General features: G+C 36.1%; 1 protein-coding gene across 1 annotated transcript; it reads left to right on the top strand.

Moving 5' to 3' along the window:
* The first annotated feature begins 2,807 nt into the window (after window positions 1-2,807).
* LOC149816420 (protein NODULATION SIGNALING PATHWAY 2-like) lies at window positions 2,808-4,199 on the top strand. The gene has a single exon (XM_089986887.1). The coding sequence runs from the start codon at window positions 2,808-2,810 to the stop codon at window positions 4,197-4,199; it is 1,392 nt and encodes a 463-aa protein (XP_089843013.1).
* Window positions 4,200-20,519: the final 16,320 nt, after the last annotated feature.

Genomic DNA, 20,519 nt, shown 5'->3' with positions numbered 1-20,519 from the left:
AGCCAACTTGGTTTTCTATATATGTGGTGCCCGGAGCGTCTATTTTCTGTACATAATCACCATAACTTATGATTTTACGCTTTCGATTTACATGGATATTATTTTCAAAAGCAAAATTATCCTTTAGTTCATGTTTTGCATGTTCTATTTACTATTTTCTTGTATTAAAATTGACTTCAATACGATGTTTTCAGCCATTTCTAAACCACCTTATCTGCGCGAACTATGAGATGCCGAATTTTTTGTTATCTTAAAAACTAAATCTTGTGATATATTATGGGTAAATCCAACGTACACTTCGAAATTTAGTATGGTTATATTAATTGCCAAAAGCACTTTTAAAATCTATTTTTAAAAGTCGTTTGGGTTATATATATATATATATATATATATATGAACCATCCAACCAAAAGGACCAAAATCTACAACCAACGTCGATTGGATAGCTCCCCTTTTCCAATGCTTGAGCATCTCATCGATTGAACCTCATGTATTTGTTCTTTATAATTTATTTAGTAAAAAATATGCTTTACATGGAGACTCTATGATATATAGGCATGTTTTTAGAAACAAGAAAATTTGATGGCACAATATATTTAAAACTTTACAAAGTATTGTGGGTCATTGATTTCTAGTACTTTCAAAAGCACATCTAAACATCAAAAAATTCATAATCCAAAACACATTGCTCACCAAGTGAATGATGAAAATCCAATATGTAAAGTCCAATTGATGAAAAACTCGATTGTTAGAGAAGGAATGTCGTCAATTATGATAGCTTATAGATTTTGGACCTTTCTTTGGTTGGACAGTTTCTCTTATATATATATATATATATATATATATATATATATATATATATATATATATATATATATATATATATATATATAAAGAGAGAGAGAGAAAGAAAGAGAGAAATGGGTAGATGTGAAATTGATACGTGCTAAATATATATATATATATATAAATATATATATATATATAAAGAGAGAGAGAAATGGGTAGGTGTGAAATTGATACGTGCTAAATAGCCTTTGTGCCTTTTGGGTGTTTTTTTTGCAGTTTAGACCCCATAAATGTGTTGGGCATGATCAAATTATGAAGAGGAATCCATACCCGGATTGTGTGTTTTCGATGAAAAAAATGATATTTGGAACCTTGAAAATTTACAAATATTTTAGACCGTTGATTTTATTGAACCTTATAAAAACCCACCCATGTGTCGGAATTAAACACTTCAAGAGCTGATCCCTATAAAATCAAGTACATAGATCACATCTGTACGGTCAGAATTAAAAAAAAAAACAAAAAAAAAACTGAAAATTTCATTTAGCACCTATTATTTTGCAAGTACCCATTACTATATATATGAGTTAATATTTGGTGCTATTGAAGGCACCAAATTATATGAAAGTATTGAGTTGGAAATCATATGTTCAAGCTTTATCAACTCAGTCTGACTGCATACATGTGTTCAAGAAGGTTTGTTTGCTAAGGATGAAACCTTGGATTGTGTTATTTCGACCAAAAAATATGATTTTTAGAGTGATGAAGTTTTAGTGCATTGTGGAGTAATAATTTTTGAAGCTCTTAAAAAACCTTATGTGCCACAATCATATGATTCAAAACTCATTTCCCACTAAACAAACATTATAGATCACATCCAAGATTTAATTTACAAAAAATGAATTAAAACCTATGATTTTCAGCTCAATACTTTTATATAATTTGGTGCATACAATAGCACCCAATATTAACCCTATATATAAAATGGATAAGAAACCCCTAGTGAAAACTGTATTTTTATATATTTTTTAATTAGTTATGCACATCTGACCCTCCAGATGTGACTTTAGATGTTTGGTTTGACAGACATTAGCCTTTGGATTATGTTCTTTCAATGTGTATTTCAGAATTTTCAGAGGTTGAAAAATCAATGGGCTACTATGTACCAAATTTTAAACTCTCAAAAAATTATATTTTTACATTGAAAAAATATGCTCTAAGGATCGATTCATACTATTTTGATCATGCTTGACACATCCATGGGATCAGATTTGGTCAAAACAACCTCCTATAAGTTTCAATTATAGGGTTGCTTACCCCTGAGGGTACCAAATACTTTTGCACACACAGACACATATATATGCTACAAGCGTTTGTATGTTGTAGTTGGGATTTCATGATGCAAGTTGTTTTCAATCAATTTAACATTTTATAAGTTGAGAAATTTTAAAGTGTTCATAGCCATCGATTTTAGGTTGGTGAAAAGATCCACTCACATGTTGGAATCTGACGATCCAAATGCCGATTTTCAAAAAAAAAAAAAAAAACAGACCATGTGTATCACATCTACATTTTCAGATTTACCCCAAAAAAACTAAAAAGATTTGATAAGTCGTTCTTACATAGAAAAAACTTATTTTGTGACAATCTTTTTTCATATATGTGCGGGGGGGGGGGGGGGGGGGGAGAGCGACCTGACTGGATCATGTGCTGATGAACAAGGACAGGATCCAGTGGCCCCATTTGGTAATCAATTATCATACGGGACAGTCAAGTGGTTGGCCGGGCTAGATGTTTCATTTTGATAATCCCAGTGGTCCAAACTCATAATAATTCAGTCTTGAGCAAAGAGCAACTATGAAAAAATCCTTATTTAAACTTCAAAAGGAGCAAGCCATGACCCTATTCATCATCACCACTAAATCTTCCTTCACTTTATAGCTCTACAACTCCCGTCATTCTCTTCCCTCCTACACGTGACTCTTGATCTGCAGACCACCACATCCACCATAACTACCATGGAGACTATGGATCAGCTAGAGTTTCAGACCCAACTCGACTGGTCCGAATCGCCTTTTTCGGTCAGTGGCAATTGGTCGCCACTGGTTGACTCAGATCGGTTTACATGTGACGACTTCGATGGCATGTTCGAGCCGATGATCTGCGGCAGCAGCTCTCCTATACAGGAGAGCACACTTGTGAGCGGTCACTCAGTTGGTGCGGCGAAATTGGACGGTTCGATCGACATGGTGAACCAGGCAGTGGATCAAGGAGACTGCAAAGGATTGAGGTTGGTGCATCTGTTAGTGGCAGCTGCTGAGGCTATTGGTGGAGAAGATGAGGAAGGGAAGGACCTAGCATGGGTGATATTGGTTCGGCTCCGGGAGTTGGTAACTCCATCTCAAGGGACCAACATGGAGAGACTAGCAGCCCACTTCACACAAGGCCTACAGCATGTCCTAGAAGGCTCAACTGGTCCGAACCCACCTGCACCTCAAGTTGATGTCCTAGGTGCATACCGACTCTTGCAAGAGATGTCCCCCTACATCAAATTCGGTCACTTCATGGCCAATCAGGCGATCATTGAAGCCATTCGATTCGACCGTGGGGTCCACATTATCGACTATGATATCATGGAGGGCACACAATGGGCCCCACTTATGCAAGCCTTGGTTTCCAGTGAGAACCGCCCACCCACACGCCTGCGCATCACTGCACTCAGTCGGGCCCATGATAGTCGTAATTCTCTCGCATCCGTCAGTGAGACCGGGCGCCGATTGGTCTCGTTCGCGACGTCGATGGGCCTGCCATTCTCGTTCCATCAATGTAGGCTCGAATCGGACGAGCACTTCAGGGTGGGTGCGGTCAAGCTCATCAAAGGAGAAGCGGTCGTGGTCAACTGCATGCTGCACCTGCCGCACTCACCGGGCCGCTTGCCGGGCTCGGTGGAGTCGTTCCTGCATGGGGCCCACATGCTGAACCCTATGCCAAAGGTGGTGACCCTAGTGGAGGAGGAGCTGGGTTCATACAGTGAAGGGTCTGTGGGAAGGTTCATGGACCTGCTGCACCACTACTCGGCCGTCTACGACTCATTGGAGGCCGCAAGCTGCCCCCCGAGCCAAGGGAGGGTCCGGGGGTTGGTCGAAAGGGTCTTGCTTGGTCCGAGGATACAGGGCTGGTTGGCCCGTCTCTTCGAGAAGGGTCAGGTGCAAAGGAACAGTTGGTCCGAGTGGATGGAGTCGGCTGGGTTCGAACCTCACCCAGTCAGCAACTTCAACCGTTGCCAGGCCAAGTTGCTCCTGGGCCTATTTAACGATGGTTACAGCGTGGAAGAGTCAGGGAATAAGCTCGTGATGGGATGGAAAGGCAGGCGTCTGTTAGGGGCATCTATTTGGTCACCTCCAACCTGACCCTCTCTCTCTCTCTCTCTTATATATATATATATATATATATATATATATATATATATATATATGCTACGGTGCTCCAAGCAGCTGTTCCCACCTAATAGAAATTATAGTTGCATATTCTCAATTAGACCATATAGATTTAAACGTATTTCATTTTATGAAAATCATGTTTTTTGTAAATAAAAATAATGTTTTTTAAGTCATGAAATTTTGGTACATTGTGAGCTGTTAATTTTTGAAGATCATAAAAGACCTGCATGTATGTAGATTATATTTTGTAGGGTCTGATCAACAAAAAAAAAATGCTCAGATTTTTTGAAAATTTGAATCTTTTGTTAGGTGGGAGTGGTGCTCCAGGAGTACAATATTATTACTAATATATATATGACACGATGGCTTAGATTGCACTGTTGGTATGTATAATTATGTAAAATTATTCTTGTAAAAATTGTAATTAGCATACTGTCTGCGTCCCTTTTTTCACCGGCGGTTTTTGACCACGCTAAATACAAAAAAAAAACACAACAAAAAAAAGTGCATTGCTGATTGCGCATCTGATCAGCTGTGCACAAGTGACTGGAAATCATCATACTTTAAGTGGAGAGAGTAATGCGCTAGGTTTGCCCCGTTTTCTATTTCAGACCCGTATTGCCCCTCCCTTCATCAAAGATCATAGTTTTAGATATTTTACTCACATCTAACACCATAGATGTGATCTATAGGTTTGGTTTACTGTGAACCAACTTTTGGATCACCTGAATCTAACTAATCTGTACACAGGTTTTTTCAGTGATCCAAAATCAATGGCTATGAAGGCATCAAATTTTCAAGGCACATAAAAATACATTTTTCATTGAAAAACATGATACAAGAGTCAATTCCCGCTAAATTGAGCAGGTTAAACACATCTAACGGTTCAGATCTATCATAAAACACTTCAAACTATGGGGCCTAATGGGGGCAAAACGAGAAAAGAGGGCTTAATATGTTCAGTTCTCATATATATATATATATAAGAGAGAGAGTAGTTGCTTACAGCCATAGGTGCCTACGGCAACCTACCTTGAGCGAAGAGGGAGGGGATTTCAAGTTCTTTTTCCTAAATCTGACCGCACAGATGTGTGTTCAACATAGTCGATTTGCTAAGAAACGACACATGGATCATGTTTTTTTGATAAAAAATATAATTTTTTAAGCCTTGAATATTTATGACATTCATAAAAACTTTACATCGTCGATTTTCAAACCTCATAAAAACCTACCTGTGCATCGGAATCAAATGATGCAAGAGTTCATTCTCCTATAAAATCAAACACATAGAACACATTTGTACGGTCAGATTCGAGAAAAGCATAGAAAAAACCCTTCAAAAGCCATATAGGCAATGATAGGCATAGATCGATGTAGGCATCTACTTCTACTATATATATGTGTGTGTGAAAAATTCGATACCATGAAAACCATATTGTGGCATACATTGTTGTGTACATAGATATAGATATCAAATGCTAAATCTACTTGTAAAGATGTGTTTAGCATGATTTATTTATCATATTTGAAGGTTTTATCATGTTTAATATACCATAAGATTTCATTTTTGAGATGATAAAAATCAATGGCTCACAATTCATGAAAATAAAGGTGGTTTAAAAATAATATAAAAAATCATATTTGAGTCTTATTTAATGCATAAAAATAATAAATAAAATATGTCAAACATGATTCAATGGTTAGTTCTTGCGTTTGGAGTGTAGATCTATGTAAATCAAGTATCTACCATCATAAGCTATGGTGGTACACACTTGATTCACGTAGATCTATCCTTTAAAAGCAAATCTACCCCTTGTGATGGGGGCATGACTCAAAGGAATGGAAATGGCTGGGAGTGCTTTTGTTGAAGTTATTGATGATGATTATGAGTGCATGAGATTCACGCATGGGCTCCTTCGTATGATGGTAATCAATTCTCCATCAATTGATAAATTCTTGCTCATCTTTATCCTTTTTTTTGTGTGAGGTCATATGATTGCCTTATTTTGGGCAGCACATCAGTGATATATCTAAATCTCTCCATGAAAAGATTAATCACAATATTAAACTTTTTTATCTGAATAAATATTCAACGTGAATAATCATGCCAAGACTTCTCCCTTCAAGCTTTTAGGGAACCATTTTATGAGAGCATAGTCGTTGTTTTGATAATTGACATAATCATTTAAGAACATAGTTAGATGGGTTTCTGCATTCTCAACCCCACTTTTTTTTTTATGAATTTTGTGCGAGCCACCTCTAGGATCCTATCTCCATCTAGGATAAAATTTTTGATTGTGTATGGCTGCCTTTTGCCTTTAAATTGTTGCATTTGGCAATGCAAGTTAAGGAGTTCATTTTCCAAACTCTGCATTCGATCCTCATGTTCCTCATTTTTTGCCTAATTGAATGCAAGTTCGAGGGGAAAATTCTCTCGGCATTGATTGATACAGACTTTTCGGGCAAGAATTGTTTCCTAAAGTTGCCTCTTCTATTGATATTAGAAGGCCTTGAGTTGGATTTCACCATTTTTTGTTGGACTTCCCTTAACATCAATTTCAAGGTTGTACACTTTCCAAATCTGGCCATTGCTTCCTATTTTATTCACAAACCATTTGCTTTTCTCGTTTAACTTTGTGTAATACCCGTAATTTTTTGGTAATTATTTAAATAAATAAAAAGAACTTTTATGTCTTAAATATGATTTTTTTTATTTAAATATGCATGTGAGTTAGAATTGATTGTGTACATTAATTCAAAATTAAATCCCAAGTGAATTGAAATTTTAACTAAAGTTAAAATGGAATATGAATTTAACTCAAGGTTAATTTTGTGCAAATTAAAATTTTAATAGAATTTAACATGAATTTGGGTTTGGATTTAATTACAAATAAATTTGGATTTGGTATGTGGGTTTGGAAACTAGTTGGGTTTGTATTAGATATAAAATCCAAAACGTAAAATAGATCTAAGATCCAAATTAAAAATTTTGGAATTAATCAAAATTAGTAAAATATACTAATTATTTTAATGTTGTAAGTCAACCCAAGAGGGTGGGACCCCCCTTTAGGTGGGCCCATCCCTCTTGGCAGGAAATTCTATTTTCTAATCTATGGAATTTTCTAGAATCTCAAGTAGAAAAAAAAATTAAAGCAAGAATAGGAAATGGTAAGAAAAAAGGCTTACCTTGTGTGTAGGGGAAAACCGAAAAGGGATGAGGGTGGCACACCTCTCTCCTTCCAAATTTCATGTGAGGCACATTTGATAAGGAGCCTCACACTCTTTTTTTCTATATATCTCTCCCTCTCTCTAACATTTTTGAGAGGGTACTTCATTAGTGTAGTATTTGTTGTGGTGGTGACATGTGGCACTTTTCTTTCTTAGTTTAATTAGTATTATTATATTAAAAACTCTATTATAAGGTGCCACTAAATGAGAATGTCAAGAATTAGATCAAGGGTTAGGATTGAGAGAGAAGAAACCTAGTTGAGACCTAGGGTTTTGAAGTGTCTATAAGTAGGAAGGGGAAACCTCTATACAAATTTTGTTCTCTCTCTCTCTCTTACCTCTCTCCTCTTCTCCTTTTTCCTTGGGTGTGTGAGACCATTGGAATTGCAGCCAAGATCGATGGTGGTGCATAACCGCGGAGAAACCAAACACGTCCTTAGATTCACAAGAACAGGTAGGCATCTTACACAGATGTGGTTAGAGTCTACATGCATGTGGACTATGCCAAAGTCTGAAACAAGTATGCTTCAGACTATGCAATGGACAAGAGTGAGGTTACGAAAGGTTTTGATGGGATTCAAAATTTGTTTTATGAACTTAAGCAAAAAATAATGATTTTGAAAAAATCAATTGTCTTAAAACTACACTACAAGAAAAGTGTTAATTAGTGATGGAAATTTGCGATGGATTATTTCTGTCGCAAATTTGCGACAGATTAGCTAGAGAAAACTAGTCATCCCTAAAATTAAAATTAGTGACAAAACATTCTATTTCAAAATCCATCGCTAATTAGTGACATATTAGCGACAAAAATATTCCAACGCAGAATCCATTGCAAGTTAGCGACAGATGAACGACAAATGAGCGACAGTTTTTTTTTGTCGCTACTTAGCGACAAATTTTGAGACAGAATTTTTTTCATCGCTACTTTTTTATTTAAAGCGGCCCATCTAGGGCGCAAAATTCTCTCTCGCTCTCTCCCCCTTTCTCCCGTAAAAGCCCTAATCAAGCCTTCTCCCCCCCCCCCCCCACCCACCCACCCACCCACCCACCCACCCACACACCTTTTTTTCTTTCATTGCCGTTGTGACACCTCCTCCCCTTCCCCTTGTTCACAGTCGGCCTGAGCCGGGTGCTATTGCCTGCACCATTTCATTTGGTCTTCAGCTTGAAGAAAGAAAAGAGTTCATGTTTTCTTATTGAGTGAGTTGTTTAGAACAAAGGCTTCCTTTCTTCGTTTCTATCTTCTCCCTTTTAGCCTCTTTTATTATTATTATTTGGGTGTGTGGGAGATTCATGGTGTGTTACAAAAACCCTGGTTTCTTTTCCATTTTGGTGGATTTTTTTTCTATTTTTTTTTTTTTGAGGATTTTTTTTTGCAACATTCCTCCATCACCAGATGTTCCAGGGGATCTGCCTGACACACGCTTCTCACCATCTTCTTTTGAAGTTCCTTTGTTTTTTTTTCCTTTTTTCATTCAATATTGTGGGTATAATGGTTCACTTGTTTTGATTTTGATGGCTTTTTTTTGTGGATTTTTATTTTTGTAGCAGAACATTTCAAAGGGCTCTGTCTGCCATCGGCTTTTCACCATCATTCTCAACGAAGGTATGTTGTGGAAGTTCCCCTAGTTTTTTTGTGAAATATTATGGGTGTAATGCGTCACCCATTTTGATTTTGCTAAACCATTTGTTTCTATTGCTTTTCTCTGTGGATTTTGTGGTGAATTAAGTAGCATTGATTTCTTGTGAATTAATGTATTGTTTTTTTTTTGTATTACTGTAGGAAAATGAAGATGGTGTTGACCCTTATCTTTTGTTGGGGTTCTTAATTTATGGCATGTGATGAAGCTAAAAGAATGATGGAATGCCCAAATTTGAGTGGTTGGTGGCCTTTTGTTGTGTTTGATACGGTTATGTGAAGGGTGCGGATGTTTTCTTTTTGTTTATTCATTGAGATGTACAAATTTTCTCTTATTTAGCTATAAAGTTGCTAAAGTTGAAAAAACTTGTTTATTACAATTTGAACAAATAAATTGTGTTTTTGTTTGAGGACATTTGGTTTAGTTTCTGAAGCCCTTTTTGGTATAAAATAATTTAAAATGGGGCATCAAAAGCATCATGAAATCACATTAATAACATTTCTTTTTTATGCTTTTTTGTTCAATTGCATAGTAACTGCTTTCCATATTCAGGAATTCAATATCAAAGGTGTATCTAGCTATTTATATTGAAAATGTTACAGACCTTGCGTTTGATGATATTGCTCTTCAGAACCCTAACTTTACATCATTTCAAGGTGATCAATAAGATTTGCTTCTAGGCCTCAAGGAAGTTCCATTGGGCTTGTTGAAATTTGAAAGTTTTTATTTTTATGTATATGGCATGGACCTAACTGATAATGCACAATACGTGCTTGGCAGAAGCAAGACTTACCTCAAGCAAACTTTCGTGTGAAGGGGAGCAAGATAATTTTTTATTTTCCCCTGACAAGTAGCTTACTTGGTATATCATAGATATGGTCCTTGTCAATGTGCATTTCTCATAATCTGCACTTGAAGTTCATAAAATAGGCTAGATGATATAACAGTCTTCTTTTTTATTTATTGCATAAATTGATGCGTCTTTTGCTTCCTAACTTTTTCCTTCCACCCAAAAATGTATTACAACCCTCTCTCACGCTAGGGCTTGGTGAGTTGGAAGATGGTGGTTGAGAAACGTCAGATCCCAGAAGTTGATAAAAAGGTTATTCTTATTCAATATCTAGTTATTTTAGTAGCTCAGAATTTTATGGAGGTAGAAAACTTAAGCTTTGCATTACTTGCTTTCAGACGCTTTATCAACATTCTGGTTTCATTGACATAGATAGAATAAGTCCAGATGCTTGGCCTGCTCTTATGGCTGATATATCTGCTGGAGAACAAGGGATAACAACACTTGCTTTTGGTATAAAAATATTCATTCAATACTTATATGTAAGTAAACGCTTTATTCAAGCACTAGAAAATACACTTTGACTCTCTTTTTGTTGTCTAAACATAGGTTATACAAGATTATTTCAACCTGATAAACCAATCACAAAAGCACAAGCTGCTATTGCTCTTGATGTTGGTGATGCTGCAGAAGTTGTTATCGAAGCCCCATTAACTATTTGAGCCTCTCAAGTTTTGTGTGGTTTTTCTTTCTTCATCCTTCACTTCCACTAAGTAATAGACCATTCAGTGTTGACTGTTCTCTGAGAACAAATCTTCCCTGTAAAAATGTCCCTTGTGTTTCTTTATTCCATTTTTTGTTAAAGATCTTTTTTTCAGTTACAACTAAGCGTCTAGTTTAGTGTTATATAGATTATCATTTTACAACAATAAATATTTCAGGGCCCATTCAATATTCTATGAGGAAATTTATTTGTCAGTCACAATCACTGTTATATTGAAATATTCTTCTTCCACAGTGATAATAGACTTCATGAACTAAAGGTGAATGCTTTTTCCTTCTGGGCACTTCCAAGTTTCAGCTTTTTTGGATATGGTTTTGAGTAGGATTACTTATATTAGGATATTAAAAATGGAGAAAACTTTATTATGGAAAGGGATTTTAGTATTTTTTGAAATCATGAGTACAACACAGCAACTTTGCAGACAGTCATTGGTCCTAGTACTACTATTAGCAAGGGACATTTAACTATGTATTATTGTGGATCTTGTCAACTTGTTTTAGTTGGTTGTTAGTCTAGAACATCAGATGATATTGATAGGTGCATGACCAACTTAGGTAATTGAATATGGAACTATCTCTGTATTTATCTTCCTCTCTGTGTGAAAAGTAACATTATAGTTTAAGGGTAATCACAAATTTTGACTTTTTCTTCAATTCATCACAGTTTTGAAAGATTTCTTCCAAAAAAAATAAAAACTCAAATAAATTGTATAATGCAAGGAAGCGGCTCACAGAAGAATGCAAGGAAGTGTACACAGCTTATATAAATTGTATAACGAGATTTTTTTTCTTGATATTTATATTTCAAACAATTTTTTTTTAATTTTGTGATGGATTATCGACGAATATTATCCGTCGCTAATATTTGGTTTTGCGATGGAATGTAATCCATCGCTAAAATAGTGATAGATTAGCGACAAATATGTATCTATCACAAAACCAAATCTGTGCTTATTTAGTGACGGACTCGCGATGAATCACATATGTCGCTAATCTGTTGTAAATTAGCAATAGATCAGTTCTGTCGCTAATTAGCGACCAAGAATATACAACCGACGCTAATCCGTTGCCAATCCATCGCTAAACACATTTAGCGATGGATAGCATCCGTCGCTAATCCGCATTTTTCTTGTAGTGCCATAACTTTAAGGTTTTATGGGTTTTGGGAGTGCCGGGATTTTTATGTAGAGCTTAGATCTTAGTTATTACATCTTGATTAATGCAAGACTCATGCTTTAAAAAAAATATTTTGGATCCAAGTTTGATCCGACCGGATCCAACTCGGGTCCGGGTCAACTCTCCCCCTAATGCTATTTAAATCCCTCGAGGGGGGGGGGGGGTTCCTTTAAAATGCAAGCTCCCTTCGCCTGAGCTCCCCTAACTCCTCCTCTGCGCAACCCAGACCCCCCCCCCTGGCAGAAACCAACCCCCGCTCTCTGCTGAAACCTGATCCTTGTCGTGATCCCCCTCTTGCCCCCTTCCTCTTCTCTGTTGGCAGGTAGGGGTGATTCCTCTTCTGCCTCTCCTTTTCTCTGTTAGCAAGCAGAGATGATGCCTCTCCTGCTCCCCCTCCCCGCTCAGCCGAGCTGAGCCCCAACAGGTCCAGCCCATGTCGCACCCCACTCAACCAAGCTAAGCCCCGATAGGGCCAGCCCCTATCGCACCCTGCTCAGCCGAGCTGAGCCCCGACAGAGACAGCCCTTGCCGCACCCTACTCAGTCGAGCAGAGCCCCGATAGGGCCAGCCCCTGTCGCACCTCTTGTACCAAGCTCAGCTTGGTCCGATCGGCAAAAAATGGGTTCGGGTTCGACCCTTACGACACGAGCATTGCTTATTCTATTAAATTAAAAATTATTTTATCGTTCTTTCGCAACACGATAAAAATACCTTTTTGCACACCCCATCAGCGCAACAGACGCGACATGCGTATCAAGGCACGAGATCTTGATAACCTACGCTCAAAATTGTCAGCGAGTTTGACCATCTTCGAGGTAGGAAAAAGTTGTATACGAGGACAAATGACATAATACTTCTAACTTATACGTATAATATATGCATACATATATATATATATGCTTTTAAACTCAAGGATGCAGTTTTACGTATTTTTGTCTATTTAAAATTTATGTCATTTACTTTGTCGCTGCGTTGTTATGTGCACAGGCTATTGCTTACGCAATTTACTTAGCCGATGTATGGTTTTGTATATTATGCACTGCTTACAAAATTTATTTAGCCGATGTACGGTTTTGTACATCGTACATCACTTATGCAGTTTATTTAGTTCGATGTGTGATTTTGCACATCGAGTCTTGTTTTATGTCATTCACTTGTTGTTGTGTTGTTACATGTATAAGCTACTGCTTATGCAACTTATTTAGCCGATGAGGTTGCATACATCATGCATCGCTTACACATTTTATTTAGCTCAATGTGTGGTTTTGCATATAGAGTCTTGTTTTATGTCATTTATATTGTCATTGCACTGTAATGTGCACATGATTATGTTTTGATATATATATATATAAGGTATGCAGTTTTGCGTGCTTCTGCATACCTGGCATTATGCTTGCATTTAAAGATACAGATTTGCGCATGCTCGCCAAGTCTTTAAAGAAAAAGAAAATTTTATGTGCGAGATTTCAAAGCTCATAATATTCATTATTTCGAAAAGCAAAGATGAATATTTGGCTATTGCATATTCGCAACCAAGTTTTTTTCTCAACTCTGCGTAGCCCTAAGTGGTACGTACGGTCCTTTATGATATTCGAAATGACTCGGATATCCCTGGCCTAAAGCACGAGACTTTGAGATTTTTAAATGAAGTTGGGATTTCTTTTTGAGAAACTGATACCCCCCTCATCGTAATGATACTGTCAGACTTGCACGACATGTTAGTACTACAATGATTGGTTGGGAGGTTTATGGTAACCTTGTGGCATGCAAATGCATAATGATGAAAAGAAAATCACATAAATGGTGATCATCGCCTTCATAGGCAAGATGCTCGATTTAGTTTGAAAGACCAGAGCTTGTAGAATAGGTCATCAATTAAAATAGAACCAGACATTACCATTTGTCTCTTTGGTTTTGTCAATGAGAGTATGAGATGGTACAAAAACTCTGATGGATAGGTTGTTAATAACTACGCTTCTCGAGTAGCAATTGACTTGGTGTCCCTGGTCATCGGAGTTAGGGGGCATGACTACAAAAAATTATCCTAGGTGGTAGATCCCATGGACTTCTGCAGAAGTTGGATGCATCCCTTGCTACGATGCCTCTGGAAAATTTTCCCTTGGTCATTAGTCATCCCCTTAGGAATGAACTCTGCTAGTTGTCTGGGGTATCAAAATACATAGCATAACAAACCCTCGGGCAGTCTCAGTTGTTTCTACATTCTCTCATATGCGTACCCTCAGGACAGTTAATATCAAAACAAGATTATCATTATCATTTTTCTTATTTTGAGTTGCACATCACGAAAGGAACAATATATATGTTAGTTTTGTTCTGAATTTTTGATATCTATGCATCTACCAAATTTTTATAAGTCTGACCCATTTTATGGGTACATGTGATTATTAGGTCGGTACAACAAGTGATGGCACAATGACATGATGATATCAAGATGAGACTCTTTCCCTAAAGTTTTGCTCCTGAGGACGTTTTTATGATTTGGTATAAGGGTCTCTTTGAAATTCCACTTTTTGTATAAACTATAATTATAAAAACCTCATTTTGAATCTATTTGGTTTCAATAAGTATACAGAGTTACAAATCCATTGTGTAAAGAAAGGTTCGCCTGTAATGCGCCCAAGGTCCGTTGACTTGTGATTTCAAACATCATTTTCCACTGAACTGCTATTTTAAACTCTGAAAAAGTAATGATTACAAAGCTTTCAAAATTTTCCTAAAAAGTTACAAGTCCAAATTTTTTTGGGGCATTACAATCAATGTGTGTTTAATAGATTATTATATATTGCATGTACAAATTGTATGTTGTGAAAGATTTATGATGCTTAGATCCATGTTTCAACCATGCAATATGTTTTACAACAAAATTGTTTTGAGCAATTGAAATTATGCTAGATCTAAGTTGTTTTAGTATGATAGTGATTAAATTCCTATTGTATGAAGGTTATATGGCTTGAATATAAACTGTAATCTCATTTGGATATGTTACTTGCACGTGTCTTATGTTTTCTTCTGATATTGGATTATTATATGGATGTTTACATTTTTAATCTAACCAGTTTTGGAAAAAAACTTGTTTCTCTTAGAATATAAATCCAATAAATAAAACTAAAAATATTATGATATTCTACACATCCAGGGTTTGATTTTGAAATTTTACTTTGTTTCGTTTGAATCAGTTTTTAGGGTGAAACGTCTGTTGCAACAAAGCATAATTTTTTGTCCTCTTGTAGGACTATTTTAACCAGTTATTTTGTAAAATCTAGAAACCTATCCAAAATGACTCAAAATAAATTCTAAAAAATCTGGGTATAAGAAAATACATAGTGCAAGTCTTTCTTAAATGAATTTTGTCAAAAGTGTTCACAGTAAATCCCAATAAATTCTCCAAGTTGGGATTTTTTTTTGCAGTTACAAAATTTATCCTATAATTTTTCTAGACATGGGTCTGTTACATAATTTCCATGGATTTATTGAGAACGAATTTGAGGATGATATTTAGATAATTTGTTTTTGACATATTAGGGCAACTCTAATTAAATTTTTAGGGTCAACATTACTCTTTGTGATTTTTTCAAAATCAGGTAAACAGGGAGCCAATTTTTCCTAAATGCTTGTAGTGATTCTTAATCATGTTGTCATGTTGCTAATCATGATCAGTGATGGGTAAGACTTATGCTATAATGTTTTATAGATATTAAATAAATGTGTATCATGTTGAATCATGTATGCTAAAGATTCATGTGTCATGTTATATGAAAATGCATTTTCTGTATCATTAGGCATGATATTAAGATATGATGGAGGCATATGTGACTATGATGAATAAGCATGGTAATGACATAAAGTGTGCTGCCAATATGTGATTGTAAACATGTGAGCATGTAAATTAGTGTATGCTTGATGATAATGTAATGTGGTATGCATTACTTGAAACTGCAGCATGATCAGTGAACCTAATGAGGTGAAATTGGTATATGAATTGCATTGTTATGCATTTATGTCTCATGTTATGAGTTTCTATCATTATGTATCAAATATGTGGTATAGGGAATGGGCATGGCTCGTGACTGGGCTTGGATTCAATGTTACCCGTGAGTGCTTCTTGGGTACTAAGTGAAAAAGAAAATATAGTAAACATGCACATAATTACATAAGCCTCAAGGAGGCCAAGCTCAAAGTTACCCATAGGTAAGGTATGCCCTGCAAGCTATTTGAATAAGTTAATGAATGACCTTGTGTTATGGCAGCATCAGAGTGGAGCTTGGGCTAGAGAGCCCGTGTGCTAAGAGTACTTGAAATTAATTTACAAGCCTAAATTTAAATAACACTTAGTGACCCATTGAAGCTCATGACTACCTTGGAGAGGGTGAAGGTACACTTGATCGGTCGATCGTTTGTTGCTTTGGAGAATTAGGCAGCTCCGTTGGTCCCCAGTCATTGGTTTTAGGGGGTTGGACTACTGTGTGGCCTAGTGGTATGTCCCGAATCTATGCAGAGTAAGAATCAATTCTGAATGAATCATAAAGAGTTCTTTCGGTCACGAACCACTCCAGTGAGAAACTTTGAGGAGAGTTTGCAGGTTCTTCTAATTAATGAAGATAATAAATTACAGGCATAACAGACACCCCATTGACTTGGTTGAATCGAAGTTAGAATCCCTGAGTGTGTAGCCTTTAAGGTGAGGAAAGAGGAACAAAACACTAAAATACAGACTCACTGACATTATTTCAATCTATATATGAATGCAAAGTTTAATTATGAATTATTTGTTTACTTATGCAATTATGCATAGTAGGATACTTATCATGAATGTTGCTTGTAAGCATGATTTGGTTATAAGTTTGTGAAATGTGCTTATATTGATATACTGTGTTGCATGATTCAATTGTTTATCTAAACATAGACCTATGCTTATCTCTTGTGTTTGGATTTTATTCATGTTTATGTCGTTTGGTGTATCCTACGGAGGTCATGCTTTAATGCCCTCTACTTTAAAATATTACAAATGATGGATGAGTTGTCATGATGGCAGGTTGTTTGGCTGTGTCAGATGGATCATCATCGTTCTCTTTCTGAGGAATTCAACTTTGTTTTGGATATTTTTATATTAAGTTGGATTTTTTGTTTAAGATTTATAAACTCTGATATTTATTTGAGTACTGGTTTGAATTAATCTATTTAATTAAGTTGTTTAAATCTAGTTGTATGTGTGTTTGAGTTTGGTTTTATTGTAACTCGCCCAAAGTTTAAATCAACTATTCAATTGTGCTTGCAAAAAGACAAGTAATTTTTTTTAAAAAAAAATCAAAATTTTCAATAAAAATTTTGGGCGTTACAACGATAACTTGCCTTGGGTTATAGACCATTTGATCATTTCCTTTCTCGAGTGACTCTGCCATAAATGGCCTCTAATAATAGAGTATCTGCTTTACTTTCCCAATTGAGCCTACCACTATTAAGACCTCTTCGTCCTCATCAGCCTTTTCAATGTCATGTCCATCTACTTAGTCCTTATGCCCTGAGTCTTTTGAGAGCTCCACTATTTTTTGGCTATTTTGATCATTTCCCTTTTTTGGATCATGATTGGACGTCATGGACCTAGTAATTCTCTTGCCTATGTTAGGAAGAATAGTCACCCTTTCAGTTTCAAATCAGATGCCCTTGAATTTTGATCCAGTTTTAAGAGATTTAGGATCTCCTGAGATTCTGTATTAGGATTATTCTTTTGATCATATTTTCCCATAGGTCTACTTTCTAACAATACATAAGAGTCCAAATAAAACAACTAGCACAAAGATTCGATTTTAAAAAATGAGTGTTCTTAGATCTCATCAATTCCTGTGAGGCCACTTCAACAGGTTTTAATAGGTAAAGACTCCTTCCAAACCTTTCACAGATATAATCGAGCTAGCACTCTTGGTATGCATAAACAAGATATCCAGCTTCAAGGGTCCACCACCGATATACCCAAGTTAGTACTCCTAGTAAGGGTGAGGGGATCTAAAGATCTACATAGTAGGACAAAAAAAGATTTGAAAAATTCATACAAACAAAATAGAAGTTCTCAATAAAAGCCCTAAGAGAGAGGATAAAACCAAGACAAAAACAATCACGAGGGAGACAATGTCTCACATAAACTAATTTTCTTAACTTGTTGGAGGTTAATATTTTTTTTTAAAGATCTGCGTGAGATGATATTGTCCAACAAGGATCTCTAAGTTATTTTCATAGAAAAATCTAGCATGCAATTTTTCTAAGATTTTTACCTAGAAAAACACTAAAATCAAGACATCATCATCTTTCAAACGAATTTGGAATCGTTGAGATTCAACAAATGGGCATAGAGATATCACCCAAGAAAGACAACTATATCAGGAGCCCGTAGGCACCCGAGTACCCATGTCAAGAAAAAAGGGTTTTTTCAGGCACTTGTGTTGAAAATCTGCAAAAAAAAAAATCCTAAAAGGACAAAAAAGTTTGACAACGAGCGCTTTCGAATGATACTAAGCACACATAAATGGACCAACACTTGGAAAGATATGGGCTTGACAAGTCCACACTACGCTACCAAGAAGATAAATGGATTTTAGATCTTTAGTGGATCCAAGATCCAAAACACAAGAAAAGACCAAAAAAGAAAGTACTAACCTCTCACATTGAGATATGCAATTATCAAAAGTTGCTACAAAAAATGAATGGGTCCCACAGTGATAGCCAATTTTTGGATCTCTATTTTTTGAAAGATTTTAAAAATGAATATTTGAAATGGGTTTTTGAAAATTGATCTAGGTTTAGACCGCTGAGAGGCAAAGGTTTTGTTCTTCAAGAATACGAGCATTTTCTCCTTCTGTGAGAAGGGATCAAATGATCAGGGATGCAACTTTTGATGTTACGATTCCTAGCGTGCAATCTGACATACCTTGATTTGATCTCCTAAAAAGGAAAGTGAGGTTGATGGTGCGAGGCACCACCAACACTAAAAAACAATGCCAGAAATACAAGAATTAGAGATAAACATCTCCTAAATAAAAACATATAAACAAATGAGGAGGAAGAACTTACCATGGGCTTAGTTAGCCCTCCTAATGACTTTGACAAGCACAACAAACAAATTCGACAGAGCTTTCACAGGATTAAGACTCTAAAAGGTCCAGGTTCGACAAAGTGGAACTGGTGGGGCAATGGATCTAGACATAGGAGACGACTAGTGGGCTCAATAGGGTGAGAGCGTAGAACTAGTAGGCACAACAATATTCTCCCAAATGAGATCCATACTCTAGATGTAAGATGATCTAAAAGAAGAAAACGACCATTGTTTATAGGTTTTTTGATGGATTTTGAACTCTAATTATTCGATATTTGATCCAAGTGAGATCAGCCTGTTGTGTAGCAGCTTGATTCTGATTGGTTGTTGGTTTGAGGTGACATACTTTGATTGGCTGAAACTACACGACTTATCCTAAGAGGTTTGCTTAAAGAGGAAGGAAAAGAGTTTTGACTGTATTACTAAGCTTATCCTAAAGTTTTCGAAAGCTTAATCATGAGAATCTATGACTTAAGTAAGTTGGTTTGGGCCAAGGCACATTTTCCTAGGCAAAGCTGGTCCAATATGGTAGGTCTTGGACAACACTGCATGTTTTTTATCATAATGCCCAAAAATATAACTCATTTTAATTTGAGTTTTTTTATTTGAAAGTAATAAACTGATCATAAACTTTTATTTTAAATTCAAGACCGAAAACCATATTTTGATTGGTCAAAAATCTGTTCTAAGTGGGGCTAAGCTGAAAATCAAGGTTTTTATTAGACAAACTTGACTATTTTGGCAATAAATCCTTCTTGGTCATCTAATTCAACCCATTTTTTTTAAGGTAAGACACACTAGGAAGTTTGACCTATAGAGAGAAAAGTCAAATGCCATCTTGTTGGCCAAAATCACATTGAAGTCAATCATGCCATGTTTTAGATCCGAAACAACTCTTTTGAAAAATCCAATCCAAAATCCAATTTACCCAAGATACAAATGGATCAAAATTGGGGTGTCTACATGGTGAATTTTTCAAAGATCCAATAACATATAAAAGATTTGTGGGGCGTCTCATTTATTTAACTATAACACTACTAAACATAACTTATTTAGTACATATCTGAAGCCAGATCATGCAAGAGCCAAAGCAACCCCACTGAGAGGCAACAATGAAACTACTTAGGTACTTGAAAACCACTCAAGGGCAAGGGATTTTACCAAGTGCCAATAGTGTTAGAAATTGTTGTTATTCACACTTTGATTGGGCAAGTTGTCCTTTTCCAAGGCAATCTATTACATGGTATTATACCTTTATTGGAAAAGCCATAAATCATGGAAGGCCAACTAGCAAACAATAGCATCCATATCCCTAGTAGAAGCAGAATATATGGCAACCAATGAGGTAGTTTGGTTAAAATATCTTCTTAATGATTTGGGATTCTCTCACTCATAGACAGGATCTATCTATACTGTGATGCTCAATCTACCCTTCATATTCCTGAACCTGATCTTTCATGAGCGCAACAAACACATAGAATTAGACTGTTACATTGTAAGGGAAAATCTTCCAAGTATATATTCTCAACAAATTTCAACAGGTTGACATTTTTACTAAAGCTCCT

The sequence above is a fragment of the Nuphar pumila genome, chromosome 14, assembly GCF_984573655.1.
Source record: "Nuphar pumila chromosome 14, dmNupPumi1.hap1.1, whole genome shotgun sequence".
NCBI lineage: Eukaryota > Viridiplantae > Streptophyta > Magnoliopsida > Nymphaeales > Nymphaeaceae > Nuphar > Nuphar pumila.
This window is presented reverse-complemented; position numbering and strand designations above follow the sequence as displayed.